Source organism: Silurus meridionalis, chromosome 6 (assembly GCF_014805685.1).
Source record: "Silurus meridionalis isolate SWU-2019-XX chromosome 6, ASM1480568v1, whole genome shotgun sequence".
Taxonomy (NCBI): Eukaryota; Metazoa; Chordata; class Actinopteri; order Siluriformes; family Siluridae; genus Silurus; species Silurus meridionalis.
Window position 1 is genome coordinate 5,533,484 of NC_060889.1, and position 20,966 is coordinate 5,554,449.

Below are 20,966 nucleotides of genomic sequence, written 5' to 3' on the forward strand. Positions count from 1 at the left end.
TAAAGTGTCACGTGATGTCCTCTTTTATTAAAATATATTTCACATTCTTGATTCTTTTCCATATTAAAAATAATCATTTGATAAACATTGCAGCGTGTTCAGAGCAACTGTCCTGCTTCCTTCAGCCGCATCTGCTGCTCGATCATCAGGTCAAACTCCTGTCTTTCTCTATACACACACACACACACACACACACACACACACACACACACACACAGTAAATCTTTTTATTTTTGAGTGAGTTGAAAATCTGGGCTGATTCTCACACACGCACGGTTTACCTGTTGCTATGGCGAGGTCCTTGCCGATATTTCTCCTCTGCTTTTTCCAGAGAGACACTATCCACTGCAGCTATAGCAAAAATCAAGGCCTAACACACACACACACACACACACACACACACACACACACACACACACACCATCCTTGTACCCTTTCTCGTCTATAACAGTGTATGTGATAGTGATGAGAAGTTGTTGTTATAGTTACATACACACACTAATATATATATATATATATATATATATATATATATATATACACACACACACACACATATACATACATACATACACACACACACACACACACACACATGCACACATAAATATATATATACAGTACGGACCAAAAGTTTGGACACATCTTCTCATTCAAAGAGTTTTCTTTATTTTCATGACTATGAAAATTGTAGAGTCACACTGAAGGCATCAAGGGCTATTTGACCAAGAAGGAGAGTGATGGGGTTCTGCACCAGATGACCTGGCCTCCACAGTCACCGGACCTGAACCCAATCGAGATGGTTTAGGGTGAGCTGGACCGCAGAGTGAAGGCAAAGGGCCAACAAGTGCCAAGCATCTCTCGGGAACTCCTTCAAGACTGTTGGAAGACCATTTCAGGTGACTACCTCTTGAAGCTCATCAAGAGAATGCCAAGAGTGTGCAAAGCAGTAATCAAAGCAAAGGGTGGCTACTTTGAAGAACCTAGAATATGACATTTTTCAGTTGTTTCACACTGTGTTAATTCACATGTGTTAATTCATAGTTTTGATGCCTTCAGTGTGAATCTACAATTTTCATAGTCATGAAAATAAAGAAAACTCTTTGAATGAGAAGGTGTGTCCAAACTTTTGGTCTGTACTGTATATATATATATATATATATATATATATATATATATATATATATATATATATATATATATATATAAATCCCAGGTCATGTATTTCCCTCCTCTGCCTTCAGTGATGTTCCTATTCAACACTTAATTCCATCATTGTGACGACACGTCCACAGAAACCATCAGTATAATGGAGAAGTGCAGTGGAACAGAGCGCTGCATCACACACAGGATCTCATACAGTCATCACTAAAGCTAAAAACACAATTCAACACGTCTCCTTTCACTGGAGTCACAACTGCACCTACAAATACATCATCTCATATTCCCCTCGTCACATCACCCCAGCGCTCCCTGCGCTTCTGCACATTGTTTCTGTACATTACGGTTTTCCTGGAGATTTGAAACGAAGGCAAATTGTGTGTTTTTGTGCAAAAAACAAAGAAAGAAAACACAAAAGTATAAACGGTTCATGACAAATCTTAACTGATTAAGTGACTTTTCCTCACAATGTCCAGCTTTTCTTAAATCTTGTTATTGTGCTCATGACCAAATCACTTTCTTCTCCTGAGTCAGTCGTGGAATAAACCAGCTCTTAAATCCACATGATTATATGTGAGATTGTGCAGTTTGCTACAGATGAGCTCTGACTGGTGACGCTCTCTGACCGTCCAATCGGAGGACGGACGTGAAAATGCTGATGTTATTGTACACCCGCTAGACGCCCGCCTGTGTGTGTGTGTGTGTATATACGTGTTTTGAAGGTCACCTCAGGGAAGAGGACATCGAGGATGAATTTGATCCGGTCAGAGTTCTCCAGTGCAGGATTAGCTTTAGCGGCGCTGGTACACAGCCCATCCAGGTAGCGGTACACCTTGTCCACCTGCTCATCATCTTCCAGGTACATCTGCTCCAACATTGAGCGGCTGGAGCTGTGCAGAGCCTGCAGCCACCTGGACACCTCCTGACCACTGATCACTGCCTGCAGGACCACAAGAACATGGAGGAGCTGACACACACACACACACACACACACACACACACACACACAGCAGAATAAAGAATGTGTTCTGTACCAGTAGACGGTTCTCTGCTCCTTGTTTCCTGACAATGAAATCCACCAGTCTCTGGTTGGCACGTTTCCTGGCGGCCTGTGTGCGGTCAGGTAGAACTTTCTTCTCCATGTGGCCGTCCTGAAAGAGGTCTGGGTGTTCCTCAAGATCCTGAAGCTCACAGTCTCCATCCTGCTCCTCCATCAGGCTCTGGGTGGGAGACAGCAGATCTGACGAGGCCTTCAAGAACTCGCTCCTCAACGGGTAACCTGGTAATCACACACACACACACACACACACACACACACACACACACACACACACACACACAGTGAATACATTCACAATATTGAAAATAATTCAGCAACAAATGAAACAAAATGAATTAGGATTATGATCAGCTTACTGATATCATCTGCGATGTACTCTACGATTGAACCAACAAACGATCCACAACCTACACACACATACACATACACACACACACACACACATAGTTTAAGGAGTTTACGCATTACATCTATTACAGTTTGTAGATTAAGCATTGTATCACTGCCTGTGTGTGTGTGTGTGTGTGTGTGTGTGTGTGTGTGTGTGTGTGTGTGTGTACACACCGAGGCGGATCCTATAGTCTGATATGAGGTCCAAACAACATTTGATGGATTCACCGTACTTCTCTTTAGCGAGGTCCTACACACACACACACACACACACACACACACACACACACACACACACACACACACACACACACACAGTATACATTTCTACAGACACAAATAATAAATGATAATAATAATAATAATAATAATAATTAGTATTATTATAATAAACAGCAGTGAATTACCACGAAGCGGTGAAACTCCTCACAGTCAAAAGGCTTCAGCGTCCTCAGAGAAACCGATAAACTACATCAGGAAACGCACACACACACACACACACACACACACACACACACACACCCACCCACCTTGTTATTGTTCTTGCAACACACACTTTGTGATTCACAAATATATAAGTAATAAGTATAACTGAAACAACCCCCGCCCCTCACCCCCCCCCACGCCATTTATTTCTGCCATGAGCCAATCAGACGCAGAAATACATTTTTGCTAACGTTCATAATGAAGCAGCCAATCATGAAAAAGACCTGCTCAACCAATCGGGGAGCAGCAGGGCGGGGCTCAGGCCAGAGAGGCACACACACAGAGACGTCTCACACTGATGATCTCAAGAGTGATTGTGTGTGATGGAGAGTGTGTGTGTGTGTGTGAGTGACGGAAAGTGTGTGAGACGGAGTGTGTGTGTGTGTGTGTGTGGAGAGAGTGTGTGCAAACCAAAAATGCTGCAAGAACACACCCTCCCTCCTGCATTTGGCTCCTCCCACTTACCCTTTACACATCGTCTTCTTATTACACAGGAACTGATCAATAAACACTATACTCGCTTTCTTCGTCTTACGGTTCACACTCTTTACCTGAAGCGCACACACACACACACACACACACACACACACACACACACACACACAATTAGTTACTTGTGTGTTTAGAGTTTTGTTTAGAAAGAGTACAGTGTTTGATGTTGATGATGAAGATGTACCATGGCTGGCCAGAAGGGGTATTTCCTCAATTTACACCACACACACAGCCCCTCTCTGATAGAAGGTTCTAGAAAAGAACACACACAATGGAATATTATATGCTGAGCAGTGTGTGTGTGTGTGTGTGTGTGTGTGTGTGTGTGTGTGTGTGTGTGTGTGTGTGCGCAGACAGTGTGTGTGTGTGTGCAGACAGTGTGTGTGTGTGTGTGTGTGTGTGTGTGCGCAGACAGTGTGTGTGTGTGTGCGCAGACAGTGTGTGTGCAGACAGTGTGTGTGTGTGTGTGTGTGTGCAGACAGTGTGTGTGTGTGCAGACAGTGTGTGTGTGTGTGTGTGTGTGTGTGTGGTGTGTGTGTGTGCAGACTGTGTGTGTGTGTAGACTGTGTGTGTGTGTGCAGACTGTGTGTGTGTGTGTGTGTGTGCGCAGACAGTGTGTGTGTGTGCGCGCAGACAGTGTGTGTGTGTGTGTGTGTGTGTGTGCGCAGACAGTGTGTGTGTGTGTGCAGACAGTGTGTGTGTGTGTGTGTGTGTGTGTGTGTGTGCAGACAGTGTGTGTGTGTGCGCAGACAGTGTGTGTGTGTGTGTGTGTGTGTGTGTGTGTGCGACAGTGTGTGTGTGTGTGTGTGTGTGTGTGTGTGTGTGCAGACAGTGTGTGTGTGTGCAGACAGTGTGTGTGTGTGTGTGTGCAGACAGTGTGTGTGTGTGCAGACAGTGTGTGTGTGTGTGTGTGTGTGTGTGTGTGTGTGTGTGTGTGTGCAGACAGTGTGTGTGCAGACAGTGTGTGTGTGTGTGTGTGTGTGTGTGTGCGCACAGACAGTGTGTGTGTGTGTGCGTGCGCACAGACAGTGTGTGTGTGTGTGTGTGTGCGCAGACAGTGTGTGTGTGTGTGTGTGTGTGTGTGCGCAGACAGTGTGTGTGTGTGTGTGCGCAGACAGTGTGTGTGTGCGCAGACAGTGTGTGTGCGCAGACAGTGTGTGTGTGTGTGTGCGCAGACAGTGTGTGTGTGTGTGTGTGTGTGTGTGTGCGCAGACAGTGTGTGTGTGTGCGCAGACAGTGTGTGTGTGTGTGCGCAGACAGTGTGTGTGTGTGTGTGTGTGTGTGCGTGTCTCACTTTGTCTGATCTGCTGTAAGAAACTGGGCAGCTCTTCTTCCTCCTCCTCGTCATCATCCTCTAGAGAGTGTGTGTGTGTGAGGGACAGCTTGTCCTCCTGTACACTCAGCTCGATGGACAGATCTGAGGAGGAGTGCGTCTCTTCTGGAACATAGTTACATCCCATAATATTCACCACACTCACATTGCTCACGTCCTCATGTTTTCTCTTGTGTTAGGAGTGTACCCTTTTCAGTACAGGGCTTTCGGTGTACAGTCTTTTTCACGTGTGGAACACAATCAGAGTTCCCTCAGGCACGTATTAAATGCCCGACCACGAGTCTGTTTAGTCTCCGCCTCGCACTTTTAGTGCACTTTTACTAAGGGTTCCAGCACATAGTGCAGACTTGGACAAACAGGGGAGACGTTGACAAAATATTAACCCAATTGGCCAAAGGGGGGTGCTATAGTCCAAAAAAACATCATGCACATATTTTTGCCCACATCTTATCACCGTTTATTGTTGACTCAAAAAGTTTTATATCTTTGCAATACTTCTTTCAAAACTAAAAAAATGCCTATTGAACCATTCGCTCTACAAAGTCCCAGGAATGTTCCCAGTGAATATCAATAATAATAATAAAAAGTTTCACTTGCAGCTATATTTATTATTATTATAACTAAAGTGCAGAAGTAGAGAAATAAAACGCTTCATCAGTACCTGGCTCGTGGTGCTCAGAGTCCTGCAGCACAAAGCGCGTTCTGATTCGCTGGTGCACAGGAAGCTCCGCCTTCTCAGCCACACCTTTCTTTCTCTGGCGTTTAATGGGCTTAGTTTCACAGGCATCCCGTTCCGCCTTCTTCCTCCTCTTCCTCCTCGGCTGAACTTTAGGGTTTTGAGATTTCAGACCCTTTTTTGGGGACGTTCTCTGTTTGGGTGGTGGTGGGGGGAGGGGGAGGTCACATGGAGAGCGATTGGACCAATCAGCTGAGAGGAAGAGTGAATAATAAATGATTGGAATAGTAAGAGAGTTTACCGTGATGGGGCTGAAGTGCGGCTCGTTCGGCCGAGTCCTGCTGCGCTGCGGGGTGGAGCTGAGGCGGAGGTTGGGGCGACGTCCTCGCTTTGGCGTCCTCGGCTCCAGGGAGAGGGGTGTGTCCTGCTGAGAACTCAGACATGATAGTGTTGAGGTATCTTTAGCAGCTCTAGTAGATCTTTGAGGACGAGGTGGTGTTACTGTGGCTTTCTGCTGCTCAGTCTGCACCGAATCAGAAGCAGGAACACAAAATGATCTCGCATCCGTGGTGCAATCTTCTCTCTTCTTAATCTTCTTCTTCTTCCTTCCTTTTGGCAGATTTTTTGGAGAACATGTGGCTGTGTTTAGAGGAACATGTGTCTTAGTTGCTGCAGTTTGAGGGGTGTGTGTGTCTGAGAGAGGTGAGACAGGTGAGGGTTCAGTGCCCGGATGCTGAGAGACAGTTTTTGCTGCTCTTGCAGAACGGCGAACACAGGGTTTGGAACGGAGGTCAGACGTGGTCTCCTGTGAACCTCGCTGTTTCGAGTGTTTCCAGCGCCGTGTGTTACAGCGCGATCTTTCTGAGCGGCTCATGCTGACATGTTTCGCCCTTTTCCCAGGAACATCCTTCTATCCGAAGCAGTGTTGAAGGGGGCGTGGCCTGGGGTTTAGTCCTGAATATTCAGTAATGTTTAATCAGCATGAGAAATATATCAACATTAAACTACTGTAAGATTCCAGATACAACCTGCAGTATAGCAAAGTGAACAACACACACACACACACACACACAGGGTTATTTATTATAAATCCGACCACAAAACCCCTTACTACCTGTGTATGTTACATACATACATTTTATATATACACACACACACACACACACACACACACACACACACACACACACAACTACACACACACTGCTCTACTACACACACAAACACACACAACTACACACACACTGCTCTACTATACACACAACACACACACACACACACACTGTTCTACTACACACACAAACACACACACACACTGTTCTACTACACGCACAACTACACACACACTGTTCTACTACACACACACACACACACACACACACACACACACACACACACACACACACACAGGGTTATTTATTATAAATCCGACCACAAAACCCTTACTACCTGTGTATGTTACATACATACATTTTATATATATATACACACACACACACACACACACACACACACACACACACAGGGTTATTTATTATAAATCGACCACAAAACCCCTTACTACCTGTGTATGTTACATACATACATTTTATATATACACACACACACACACACACACACACACACACACACACAGGGTTATTTATTATAAATCCGACCACAAAACCCCTTACTACCTGTGTATGTTACATACATACATTTTATATATATACACACACACACACACACACACACACACACACACAGGGTTATTTATTATAAATCGACCACAAAACCCCTTACTACCTGTGTATGTTACATACATACATTTTATATATATATACACACACACACACACACACACACAGGGTTATTTATTATAAATCCGACCACAAAACCCTTACTACCTGTGTATGTTACATACATACATTTTATATATATACACACACACACACACACACACACACACACACACACACACAGGGTTATTTATTATAAATCCGACCACAAAACCCCTTACTACCTGTGTATGTTACATACATACATTTTATATATATATACACACACACACACACACACACACAGGGTTATTTATTATAAATCCGACCACAAAACCCTTACTACCTGTGTATGTTACATACATACATTTTATATATATACACACACACACACACACACACAGGGTTATTTATTATAAATCGACCACAAAACCCTTACTACCTGTGTATGTTACATACATTTTATATATATACACACACACACACACACACACAGGGTTATTTATTATAAATCCGACCACAAAACCCCTTACTACCTGTATGTTACATACATACATTTTATATATATATACACACACACACACACACACACACACACAACACACACACACACACACACACACACACACACACACACACACACACAGGGTTATTTATTATAAATCCGACCACAAAACCCCTTACTACCTGTGTATGTTACATACATACATTTTATATATATACACACACACACACACACACACACACACACACACACACACACACACCTCTACTTTATCCAACATATAACACAACTCTCAATCATGTAGTTACTAATAAAACACATACGTACAGTTGATATCTGAAGTGTTTTTCTTTCTCTCTCTTAAACACACTTCCGGTGTGGTTTCTGTTTCCATCAGGACCTCTTTAGTAGCCGCGCGCGCCGCCTGATTAAAAATCCATCAGCGAAGCGGTTCGGTTTCATTGCAGCAAAATAATTAATAAACTTCAATAATGTTAAGAATTAATATCAGCCAATGTAATATAACATGCAACAGAGCAGGAGATTTCTTTACTCTGATCATTTACATTAGGCAGAAGCCCTTATCCAGAGCAGGGGAGGGTTAGGGGCCTTGCTCAAGGGCCCAGCAGTGGCAGCTCAGTGGTGGTGAGATTTGAACCTGTGACCTTCCGATCCAAAGTCCAATGCGTAACCACTGATCTCCTCAGTGAAGTAACCCTAACACCATAACACACTGAGGAGAGACACGTGGTTCCTGATTTCTTTTTCACCTTTATATCAGGTACAACTCTACAAAGCTGCACATGTGGAATCTCACCGTGACAAGAGCTGCAGTTTTGGAGACGCTCTGACTCAGTCGTCTAGACGTCCAAATTTGTCAAACTGCTCAAATCCTTACGCTCGCCCATTTTTCCTGCTTCTAACATCAAGTTTGAGGACAAAATGTTCACCTGCTGCATAATAAATAAATCCACCCACTAACAGGAGCCATGATGAAGATCATCAGTTCTTCACTTCACCACTCAGAACGTTAGAATGTCAATGTTTTGCTGGACTGGTGTACATAAGTGCAGCTGAGTGAACATGATGGATGTGCTGAATGATAAAATACACACGTGTGTGAATCATATGCATTAATGCTGGATTATGAAAACTCAGTGTACTTCACTTTAATGGTGGAGTTTATTATTTATTATAACGTTAGAATTTGCATGTTGGAACCAATCACACACTTTCTAACTACTTCCAGAGCCAGACACAATTTTTCACACACTTTATTACACCACATGTTTATTCAATTTCAGAAAATCTCTTCATCACATCACAGTGTAAATATCATCATACGCCGAGTGCAATATACAGCAATGACGTGAGGAAGTGAGGGAAAGCAGAAGATCTCACTGGGCTTCTTCTGCAGGACAGGAATCAGCTGTGTGTCACACTCCATGCTCACACTTCTCACTGCAACACACACACATACACACACACACACACAATCTTTGTTCACTCTGATTTACAGTTAGACCACTTACTGTACATGGGTATCATTTAACATCAGCTACGCTGTGCGTGTGTGTGTGTGTGTGCGTGTGTGTGTGTGCGCTCACAGTTGTTTATGCAGGAACTTTGTGTGTATTTCGCAGGCTTTTCTCTGACTCTTTGCAGCAGTGTATCGTCTCCTTGCAGCCTCACAGAGAGATGAACATGAGTGGAGCTGAAGCTGTTTACTCCATAAACTCATCTGTAACTCCTCAATGAGCTCTGTGTGTCTCACACACACACACACACACACACACACACACACACACACACACAATATGACATCCTCACAGCCTTCCTGCTCTAATATGGAAATGTGTTCATTATCTGCTCCATCGGAGTCAAAACACACACACACACACACACACACACACAACGTTTGTTCTTATCCCTGTGTGTGTATTTATGTGTGTACCTGTAAAGTGTCTGTGTTCAGTGGTGAGTTTTTCCATCGCATGTTCATACTGCTGGACCTCATTCTGTAGAGCCGAGAGATTCTCTCTCAACACAACCTGTACCACACACAAACACACACACACACACTGTTCTACTACACACACACACACACACACACACAACACACACACTGCTCTACTACACACAAACACACACAACTACACACACACTGCTCTACTACACACACACACACACACACACACACTGTTCTACACACACACAACTACACACACACACACACTGTTCTACTACACACAACTACACACACACTGTTCTACTACACACACACACACACACACACACACACACACTGTTCTACTACACACACAACTATGCACACAAACACAACTATACATACAGTTACACAATACACTACACAATACAACTACACACACATATACACACACACACACACACACACACACAATAGACACATCTATACACACACACTGTTGCACTATAAACACACAGTTACATTATACACACAACAATACATACGCTCTGTTACACTGAACACACACTGTTACACTATACACACAACTAGACACATTCTATTACACTCTACACACTACACACAGTGTTACACTATACACACAACTACACACTTACTGTTACACTATACACACAACTACATACCTAAACACAGTTACACTACACACACACACTATTCACACAACTATAAACACTCTACACACTCTCAGAGACAGAGATACTGACCTGTGTGTGCAGGTGTTGTGAGAGTATTTGGCTGTTATGTGTAATGCCGTGTGTGAGGTTGTGTATCTCTCTTTGCAGTTGTGTGTGTGTGTATGTGCTGAGGCGTCTCTCTCTCTCATACGTCTGTCTGTCTGTCTCCCACAGCTCTCGCGCTCTCTTCGTGTTCTCCAGCAGGGTGCGCTGTTGTGCCTCACAGCGCCCTGACCCCGCCCACGTGGCCCAACCACCATCACTACCACGGACAGCACCGCCCAGAGTGCCAGCACCGCCCCCAGCCAGCCACACACTCCTCCTCCTTCTCCTCCTCGTCCTCCTGCAGGACCTGACTGCCACAACTGCACCATCACCAGCTCTTTCTCAGTGTGTGTGTGAGGGGGCTTTTAATAAGAGAGCAGTGTAGGGGGCAGTACCCAGTGTTGATGTCATGAAGCAGTAACTAGCCCTCTTTATACACACACACACACACACACACACACACACACACCTTGTGTTCACACTTTTAGAGTAAAGAGCAGATTCACTAACTAAATGTTTACTCTAAGTTGTACTCTAAATTGATGTCCACACGTCTCTGCACTGTTACTGACTTTACATTTATTCACTTTACGTGTTTACATATTTATCACATGCTGTAAATATGCTGGATGTTTATCTGCACTTTTGCACGACTGCTACATTTTGCACTTCTGGTAGATGTCAAACTGCATTTCGTTGCTGTGTACCTGTACAATGCACTGACAATAAAGATCGATCTATCTATCTATCTATCTATCTATCTATCTATCTATCTATCTATCTGCAGGTGAAATAAACTGTTTATTTTAAACCACTCCATACGCCATACTGGAAACACACACACACACACACACCATTAGAACTCTAATATTCTAGTGTATTGTGTAGAGTGATGTGCATGGAATGAAGTTCTCATCATGACAGACAGACAGAAAGTCAGACAGATGTTTACTGTTTATTTTTAAGGATGAAGACAGAGTAAAGTTACACGTCTCTAAATTAACTGAAAGGTTCAGGATCCTGAAGCGCTGCAGTATGGAATGTTTTACAAAACTGGAATGATGTAATACACAGAACTCTACTGTTACACTGCAGCTCAGTCTTACACACACACACACACACACACACACACACACACACACACACACACACACACACTCTTAGGGTGGTTTCCCTCATATCCTTGCTGTGGGATAAAGTAGAGCACCAGGGAACATATGCTATTACATGCATCTCACAGCAACGTTACAGAGGAACACCTGAACATGCTGAAGACCAGGAGAAGATTCTATACGCTATATATCAGGTTAGATCAAAACATAAACGCAATTCGTGTGTGTGTGTGTGTGTGTGTGTGTGTGTGTTAGATGGAAGGTGCAGAGGTGTGGGATCTCCTCAGCCTCCTGTGATAAATCCATTCCATAATTCCGTTTATTAAAATAAACAAGTGTGAGCGAGCGTGTGAGAGTGTGAGCGAGTGTGAGTAACAGATGTCACTACACTGGGCTGTGTCCCAATCCACACACTAGCACCTGGGACAAGTTATTGTGAGCTGTGGTCATGCACTACGGTGGTGTGTGATTTAGGACGCAGCCCATCGAGGTTCCCATCGGGCTCAGGCGAGGCCGGTGCTGTACGCATCTCCGTTGTCAACAGCGATGGAGCGTACCAACTCCTCCACCCAGAGCACCTCGGAGGCCACCTGCTCGGCCAGCGTGTGGTACTTCCCCTCCAGGCGAGTGAATTTGCGTTTGAGGGCGTTAGCTGCGAGCGTGGTGCTGCGCGTCTCCTCCTGGTTGTGTCGGCGCTGGCTCTGGGAGCGCTGCAGCTCGGACCGGAGGCGGCTCAACTCGGCACCCACGCTCTCATTCTCCTCCTTGTACCAGCTCTCCTTCTCCTCGAAGATGGACAGCATGGCGGTGACGTCGTCACGGCACGCGCGCCGGTTACGCTCCAGCTGGTGCAGCGCGTCCTCGGCGGCAGCGATCTCCTCCAGCACGCGGGAGAAACGCTCGAAGTTGACGTAGGTGTTGTTGGGAGGCATGCTGGAGTGAGACTTGATGGTGTACTCTTTCAGACGAGTCGTCTTCAGGCGCCGCCGTTCACCACGACGACCTCCGTTATCCTCCTGACGTACATTACGCCTCTTTATCACCTGCAGGGGGCGACGCAACATGACAACACAGGTCTATTACCTCACACCATCCACAGCAAAAGGAGAGAAAAAGAGAGAGCGAGAGAAAAAGAGAGAGGGAGAAGTGCACACCTTTATCCATGGATGTTCCAGACTGTCCTGAATGGTCATCCTCTTCCTGAAAGAGACACAAACATCATCACCACCACCATTGTGTGTTTGTGTGCTTGTGTGTATGTACAGTGTATAATGTATAATGTGACTGTGTGTTTGTATGTACGTGTGTGTCAGTGTCTGTAGAGAGTAGTGTGTGTGTGTGTGTGTGTGTGTGTGTAGAGTATAATGTGTGTGTGTGTGTGTGTGTGTGTGTATAATGTGTGAGTATGTGTGAGAGTATAATGTGTGGGTGTATAATGTGTGTGTGAGTAGAGAGTATAATGTGTGTTGTGTGTGTGTGTGTGTGTGAGAGAGAGAGTAGAGAGTGTGTGTGTGTGTGTGTGTGTGTGTGTGTGTGTGTGTGTGTCTCACTTAGGATCTTTCACCAGTAGTCTGCGTATGAAGTCTTTGGCGAGTTCACTGGTGTTACTAAAAAACTCCTCATCAAAATCATAATTCACTGCTGAGATGTTAGTCAGAGTTTCTTGTTTCGTCTCACCAAGAAAAGGAGAAGCTCCACTCAACCTGCACACACACACACACACACACACACACACACACACACACACACACACACAGGGTTATGACGAACACTTCCCGTTTCTAATGATGTTCAACACCACAACATTAAACTGTATTAATATCATTATCACCAAACACACCAGAATACTGATTGTGTGTGTGTGTGTGTGTGTGATATACAGTATTAGTATGATAAGTGTGTGTGAGTGATATACAGTATTAGTATGATGAGTGTGTTATACAGTATTAGTATGATAAGTGTGTGTGGTGATATACAGTATTAGTATGATAGTGTGTGTGTGTTATACAGTATTAGTATGATAAGTGTGTGTGAGTGATATACAGTATTAGTATGATGAGTGTGTGTGTTATACAGTATTAGTATGATAAGTGTGTGTGAGTGATATACAGTATTAGTATGATGAGTGTGTTATACAGTATTAGTATGATAAGTGTGTGTGTGTGTGTGATATACAGTATTAGTATGATAAGTGTGTGTGTGTGTGTGTGTGTGTGTGTGTGTGTGTGTTGTACAGTATTAGTATGATGAGTGTGTGTGTTATACAGTATTAGTATGATGAGTGTGTGTGTTATACAGTATTAGTATGATAAGTGTGTGTGTGTGTGTGTGATATACAGTATTAGTATGATAAGTGTGTGTGTGTGTGTGTGTGTGTGTGTGTGTGATATACAGTATTAGTATTATAAGTGTGTGTGTGTGTGTGTGTGATATACAGTATTAGTATGATAAGTGTGTGTGAGTGATACAGTATTAGTATGATGAGTGTGTGTGTTATACAGTATTAGTATTATAAGTGTGTGTGTGTGTGTGTGTGATATACAGTATTAGTATGATAAGTGTGTGTGTGTGTGTGTGTGTGTGTGTGTGATATACAGTATTAGTATTATAAGTGTGTGTGTGTGTGTGTGTGATATACAGTATTAGTATGATAAGTGTGTGAGTGATATACAGTATTAGTATGATGAGTGTGTGTGTTATACAGTATTAGTATTATAAGTGTGTGTGTGTGTGTGTGTGATATACAGTATTAGTATGATAAGTGTGTGTGAGTGATATACAGTATTAGTATGAGTGTGTGTGTTATACAGTATTAGTATTATAAGTGTGTGTGTGTGTGTGTGTGATATACAGTATTAGTATGATAAGTGTGTGTGAGTGATATACAGTATTAGTATGATGAGTGTGTTATACAGTATTAGTATTATAAGTGTGTGTGTGTGTGTGTGTGTGATATACAGTATTAGTATGATAAGTGTGTGTGAGTGTTATACAGTATTAGTATAATGAGTGTGTGGGGGCACAAGCCAGTGCACTCTTAGTGCCGGTCCCAAGCCCGGTAAATGGGGAGGGTTGCGTTAGGAAGGGCATCCAGCGAAACATGTGCCAAATCAAATATGCGGATCACAAATGAGAATTTCATACCGGATCGGTCGAGGCCCGGTTAACAACGACCGCCACAGGTATCGTTAGCCGACAGGGTACCGTGGAAATTGGGCTACTGTTGGTCAAGGAGGAGAAGGAGAGGAGGAAGACTTCTACAGAGACGGCAAGAAAGGGAGCAGTGGAGGAGAGTGGAGGGTTGGTACTTTAAATGTTGGTACTATGACGGGTAAAGGGAGAGAGATAGCTGATATGATGGAGAGGAGAAAGGTAGATATGCTGTGTGTTCAGGAGACCAAGTGGAAAGGGAGTAAGGCCAGGAACATTGGAGGTGGATTTAAACTGTTTTATCATGGTGTGGATGGAAGAGAAATGGTGTAGGGGTGATTCTGAAGGAAGAGTACAGTAAGAGTGTAGTGGAGGTGAAGAGAGTTTCTGATAGGGTGATGATCGTGAAGGTGGAAGTTGAAGGATGATGATAAATGTCATCAGTGCCTATGCTCCACAAGTTGGCTGTGAGATGGAGGAAAAGGAAAGATTCTGGAGTGAATTAGATGAAGTGGTAGATGGTGTACCTAGGAAAGAACGATTGGTGATTGGGGCAGACTTTAATGGGCATGTAGGTGAAGGGAACAGAGGTGATGAGGAGGTGATGGGTAGGTATGGTTTTAAGGAGAGGAATGTGGAAGGGCAGATGGTGGTAGATTTTGCTAAAAGGATGGAAATGGCAGTGGTGAACACGTATTTTAAGAAGAAGGAGGATCATAGGGTGACGATAAGAGTGGAGGAAGGTGCACACAGGTGGACTATGTGCTATGCAGGAGATGCAACCTGAAGGAGATTGAGACTGTAAGGTGTTGGCGGGGACAGTGTAGCTAGACAGCATCGGATGGTGGTCTGTAGGATGGTTTTGGAGGCGAAGAAGAAGAGGAGGAACGTAAGGATTGAAAGAAGAATAAGATGGTGGAAACTGAAGGAGGAAGAGTGTAGTGTGAGGTTCAGGGAAGAGGTCAGACAGGAGCTCGGTGGTGGTGAAGAGGTGCCGGATGATTGGGCAACTACTGCAGGAGTGATTAGGGAGACAGCTAGAAAGGTTCTTGGTGTGACATCTGGAAATAGAAAGCAAGACAAGGAGACGTGGTGGTGGAATGAGGAAGTGCAGGAGAGGATTAGGGGAAAGAGGTTGGAGAAACAGCAGTGGGACAGAGTGATGAGAAAAGTAGGCAGGAGAACAAGGAGATGCGGCAGCAGGTAAAAGGATGTGGCGAAAGCCAAGGAAAAGGCATATGAGGAGCTGTAGAAGAGGTTGGACACTGAGGAAGGATAAAAGGATTTGTACCAATTGGCCAGGCAGATGGACCGAGCTGGGAAGGATGTACTGCAAGTTAGAGCAATAAAGGATGGAGAGGAAATGTGTTGACTAGTGAGGAGAGTGTGTTGAGAAGGTGGAGGGAGTATTTTGAGCAGCTGATGAATGAGGAAAATCACAGAGAGAAGGTTGGAGGATGTGGAGTTGGTGAAGCAGGATGTAGATAGGATTAGTAAGGAGGAAGTGAGAGCAGCGATTAAGAGGATGAAGAATGGAAAGTCGGTTGGACCAGATGACATACCGGTAGAAGCGTGAGATGTTTAGGAGAGATGGCAGTGAGTTTTTAACCAGATTGTTTAACAGGATTCTGGAAGGGAGAGGATGCCTGAGGAATGGAGAAGGAGTGTGCTGGTACCGATCTTTAAGCATAAGGAGATGTGCAGACCTGCAGTAACTACAGGGGAATTAAGTTGATCAGTCACACCATGAAGTTATGGGAAAGAGTAGTGGAAGCCAGGCTGAGAGAAGAGGTGACCATCTGTGAGCAACAGTATGGTTTCATGCCGAGGAAGAGCACCACAGATGCCTTATTTGCTTTGAGGATGTTGATGGAGAAGTATAGAGAAGGACAGAAGGAATTGCATTGTGTATTTGTGGATTTAGAGAAAGCGTATGACAGAGTGCCAAGAGAGGAGTTGTGGTATTGTATGAGGAAGTCAGGTGTGTCAGAGAAGTATGTGAGGGTGGTGCAGGACATGTATGAGGACAGTGTGACGGCAGTGAAGTGTGCAGTAGGTACGACAGACTGGTTCAGGGTGAAGGTTGGACTGCATCAAGGATCGGCCCTGAGCCCTTTCCTGTTTGCAGTGGTGATGGACAGGTTGACGGACGAGGTCAGACAGGAGTCTCCTGGACTATGATGTTTGCAGATGATATTGTGATTTGTGGTGAGAGTAGGGAGCAGGTTGAGAAGAGCCTGGAGAGGTGGAGATATGCGCTGGAGAGAAGGGGAATGAAAGTCAGTAGGAGTAAGACAGAGTACATGTGTGTGAATGAGAGGGAGGGCAGTGGAGTGATGCGGTTGCAGGAGAAGAGGTGGAGAAGGTGGAGGAGTTCAGGTACCTGGGGTCAACAGTGCAAAGTAATGGAGAGTGTGTTAGAGAAGTAAAGAAAAGAGTGCAGGCAGGGTGGAGTGGTGGAGAAGAGTGACAGGAGTGATTTGTGATAGTAGGGTATCTGCAAGAATGAAAGGGAAAGTTTATAGGACTGTGGTGAGACCTGAGATGTTGTATGGATTAGAGACAGTGGCATTGAGTAAAAGACAGGAGGTGGAGCTGGAGGTAGCAGAGCTGAAGATGTTAAGGTTTTCGTTGGGAGTGACGAGGATGGACAAGATTAGAAATGAGTTTATTAGAGGGACAGCACATGTAGGATGTTTTGGTGACAAGGTGAGGGAGGCGAGATTGAGATGGTTTGGACATGTGCAGAGAAGGGACATGAATTATATTGGTAGAAGAATGCTGAAGATGGAGCCACCAGGTAGGAGGAAAGAGGAAGGCCAAGGAGGAGGTTCATGGATGTGGTGAGGGAAGACATGCAGGTAGTTGGTGAAAGAGGCAGATGTAGAGGACAGGGTGGTATGGAGACGGATGATCCGCTGTGGCACCCCTAATGGAAGCAGCCGAAAGAAGAAGAAGTATAATGAGTGTGTGTGTGTGTATGTGTGTTATACAGCATTAGTATGATAAGTGTGTGTGTGTGTGTGATATACAGTATTAGTATGATAAGTGTGTGAGTGATATACAGTATTAGTATGATGAGTGTGTGTGTTATACAGTATTAGTATGATAAGTGTGTGTGTGTGTGTGTGTGTGTGTGTATACAGTATTAGTATAATGAGTGTGTGTGTGTGTTATACAGTATTGGTATGATAAGTGTGTGTGTGTGTGTGTGTGTGTGTGTGTGTGTGTGTGTGTGTGTGTGTGTGTTGTGTGTGTGTGTGTGTGTGTGTGTTGTGTGTGTGTGTGTGTGTGTGGTGTGTGTGTGTGTATTAGTATGATGTGTGTGTGTGTGTGTGTGTGTGTGTGTGTGTGTGTGTGTGTATACAGTATTAGTATAATGAGTGTGTGTGTGTGAGTGATATACAGTATTAGTATGATGAGTGTGTGTGTGTGTGTAGTGTGTGTGTGTGTGTGTGTGTGTGTGTGTGTATTGTACAGTATTAGTTAATGAGTGTGTGTGTGTGTGTATGTGTGTGTTATACAGTATTAGTATAATGTGTGTGTGTGTGTATATGTGTGTGTGTGTACAGTATTAGTATGATGTGTGTGTGTGTGTGTGTATATACAGTATTAGTATGGTGTGTGTGTGTGTGTGTGTGTGTGTGTGTGTGTGTTATACAGTATTAGTATGATGTGTGTGTGTGTTGTACAGCATTAGTATGATGTGTGTGTGTTATACAGCATTAGTATGATGTGTGTGTGTTATACAGTATTAGTATGATGTGTGTGTGTTGTACAGTATTAGTATGATGAGTGTGTGTGTGTGTGTGAGTGTGTGTGTATTAGTATGATGAGTGTGTGTGTGTGTGTGTGTGTTATACAGTATTAGTATGATGAGTGTGTGTGTGTGTGTGTGTGTGTATTGTACAGTATTAGTATGATGTGTGTGTGTGTTATACAGTATTAGTATGATGTGTGTGTGTGTGTACAGCATTAGTATGATGAGTGTGTGTGTGTGTTGTACAGTATTAGTATGATGAGTGTGTGTGTGTATTATACAGTATTAGTATGATGGTGTGTGTGTGTGTGTGTGTGTGTTGTACAGTATTAGTATGATGAGTGTGTGTGTGTGTGTTGTACAGTATTAATTATGATGAGTGTGTGAGTGTGTGTGTGTGTTGTTGTACAGTATTAGTATGATGATGTGTGTGTGTATTGTACAGTATTAGTATGATGAGTGTGTGTGTTGTACAGTATTAGTTAATGAGTGTGTGTGTGTGTGTGTACAGTATTAGTATGATGAGTGTGTGTGTGTGTGTGTGTGTGTGTGTGTGTTGTACAGTATTAGTATGATGAGTGTGTGTGTTGTACAGTATTAGTATGATGAGAGTGTGTGTGTGTGTGTGTGTGTGTTGTACAGTATTAGTATGATGAGTGTGTGTGGGTGGGTGTTGTACAGTATTAGTATGATGAGTGTGTGTGTGTGTGTGTGTGTGTGTATTGTACAGTATTAGTATGATAGTGTGTGTGTGTGTGTGTGTATGTGTGTGTGTGTACAATATTAGTATGATGGTGTGTGTGTGTATTGTACAGTATTAGTATGTGTGTGTGTGTGTGTATGTGTGTGTTATACAGTATTAATATGATGAGTGTGTGTGTGTGTGTGTGTGTGTGTGTGTGTGTGTGTGTGTGTTGTACAGTATTAATTATGATGAGTGTGTGTTATACAGTATTAGTATGTGTGTGTGTGTGTATGTGTGTGTTATACAGTATTAGTATGATGTGTGTGTGTGTGTGTGTGTGTGTGTGTGTGTGTGTGTGTGTGTGTGTGTGTGTGTGTGTGTTGTATACAGTATTAGTATGATGAGTGTCTTTTCTGCTGTAATGAGACTTACAGGATATAAGTGATAACACCGATGCTCCTACAGGGAAACACACACACACACACACACACATAGATTATTACTTAAATCTTCATGTGATGTTTAATATATTAGATGTATAAAGAGGTTCCTCACCACATGTCTGCCTCCAGACCCAGAGGCTCGTAATTCACAATCTCAGGAGCTGTTCAGGACCAGAACATAGAACATTACTGTACATAACACACACACACACACACACACACACACACAGTCATCCGTTGTCCTACCAACAAATTCTGGAGTTCCAAAGATGTTCTTAAATTCGTTTCCCTCTTTTATCTGGTGCGCAATGCCGAAGTCTATCAGCTTTATCCTGGGATTGGGAACGTTCTTATCCAGGAGCATGATGTTCTCAGGCTATAACACACAATCACCAACACACAATCACCACTGAATCACGTCACAATCACCAACACACAATCACCACTTAATCACGTCACAATCACCAACACACAATCACCACTCAATCACGTCACAATCACCAACACACAATCACCACTCAATCACGTCACAATCACCAACACACAATCACCACTCAATCACATCACAATCACCAACACACAATCATCACTCAATCATCTTACAATCATCTCACAATCATCTCACAATCATCAACACACACAATCAACACACACAATCAACATGCAATCACCAACCAATATTGTGGTGGTGGTGCTAAAAATGGTGGAGGTGTGTGTTGTGGTGGTAAAGGTGGTGGAGGTGTGTTGTGTTGGTAAAGGTGGTAAAGGTGGTGGAGGTGTGTTGTGTTGGTAAAGGTGGTGGAGGTGTATTGTGGTGGAGGTGTGTTGTGGTGGTAAAGGTGGTGGAGGTGTGTTGTGGTGGAGGTGTGTTGTGTTGGTGTGTTGTGGTGGAGGTGTGTTGTGTTGGTAAAGGTGGTGGAGGTGTGTTGTGGTGGTAAAGGTGGTGGAGGTGTGTTGTGGTGGTAAAGGTGGTGGAGGTGTGTTGTGGTGGTAAAGGTGGTGGAGGTGTGTTGTGGTGGTAAAGGTGGTGGAGGTGTGTTGGTGGTAAAGGTGGTGGAGGTGTTGTGGTGGAATAGGTGGTGGTGGTGTGTTGTGGTGGTAAAGGTGGTGGAGGTGTGTTGTGGTGGAATAGGTGGTGGTGGTGTTGTGGTGGTAAAGGTGGTGGAGGTGTGTTGTGGTGGAATAGGTGGTGGAGGTGTTGTGGTGGTGTGTTGTGGTGGTAAAGGTGG

At 43.9% G+C, this 20,966-nt stretch overlaps 2 protein-coding genes across 5 annotated transcripts in view; both read right to left on the reverse strand.

Moving 5' to 3' along the window:
* si:dkey-127k13.1 (PWWP domain-containing DNA repair factor 3A) lies at positions 1–8,289 on the reverse strand. Of its 2 annotated transcripts, none has more exons than XM_046852686.1 (13): positions 8,188–8,289; positions 5,900–6,552; positions 5,584–5,791; positions 4,884–5,027; positions 3,774–3,841; positions 3,563–3,648; positions 3,019–3,079; positions 2,786–2,861; positions 2,578–2,628; positions 2,196–2,440; positions 1,889–2,101; positions 282–370; positions 1–168 (listed from the first exon to the last, which is right to left on the reverse strand). In XM_046852686.1, exons 2-13 carry the CDS (start codon positions 6,470–6,472, stop codon positions 99–101), a joined length of 1,884 nt encoding a protein of 627 aa, XP_046708642.1. In that variant the 5' UTR covers positions 6,473–6,552; positions 8,188–8,289; the 3' UTR covers positions 1–98. The 2 variants fall into 2 exon arrangements, with proteins under 2 accessions (XP_046708642.1, XP_046708641.1); XM_046852685.1 differs by having other exon boundaries at positions 5,900–6,626; positions 8,188–8,254.
* Positions 8,105–20,966, reverse strand: part of dapk3 (death-associated protein kinase 3) — a 22,329-nt gene continuing 9,467 nt past the window's right edge. The window contains exons 4-10 of one of the 3 annotated variants that reach the window (XR_006926327.1): positions 19,984–20,113; positions 19,850–19,898; positions 19,727–19,753; positions 13,250–13,402; positions 12,854–12,899; positions 11,694–12,742; positions 8,105–8,122 (exon numbers count right to left, since the gene is read on the reverse strand). Coding sequence is in view for 1 of the 3 variants with exons in the window: in XM_046852696.1 (XP_046708652.1) it covers positions 12,203–12,742; positions 12,854–12,899; positions 13,250–13,402; positions 19,727–19,753; positions 19,850–19,898; positions 19,984–20,113 (945 nt within the window). In the remaining 2 variants the exon portion in view is untranslated. Of the gene's footprint in view, positions 8,123–11,038; positions 11,057–11,523; positions 12,743–12,853; positions 12,900–13,249; positions 13,403–19,726; positions 19,754–19,849; positions 19,899–19,983; positions 20,114–20,966 lie in introns of those variants that run through there. The other 2 variants (XR_006926328.1, XM_046852696.1) reach the window with 2 other exon arrangements.

What these genes read in the sequence shown, in the direction of transcription:
- si:dkey-127k13.1 (XM_046852686.1), bottom strand. Translation starts at nt 6,472, where the DNA reads ATGAGCCGCTCAGAAAGATCGCGCTGTAACACACGGCGCTGGAAACAC. An exon ending in AAGAAGACGATGTGTAAAGG is followed by an intron (nt 3,080 to 3,562) that starts GTAAGTGGGAGG and finishes TTCCTGATGTAG; the next exon opens with TTTATCGGTTTCTCTGAGGA. An exon ending in GGACCTCGCCATAGCAACAG is followed by an intron (nt 169 to 281) that starts GTAAACCGTGCG and finishes GTGTGTGTATAG; the next exon opens with AGAAAGACAGGAGTTTGACC.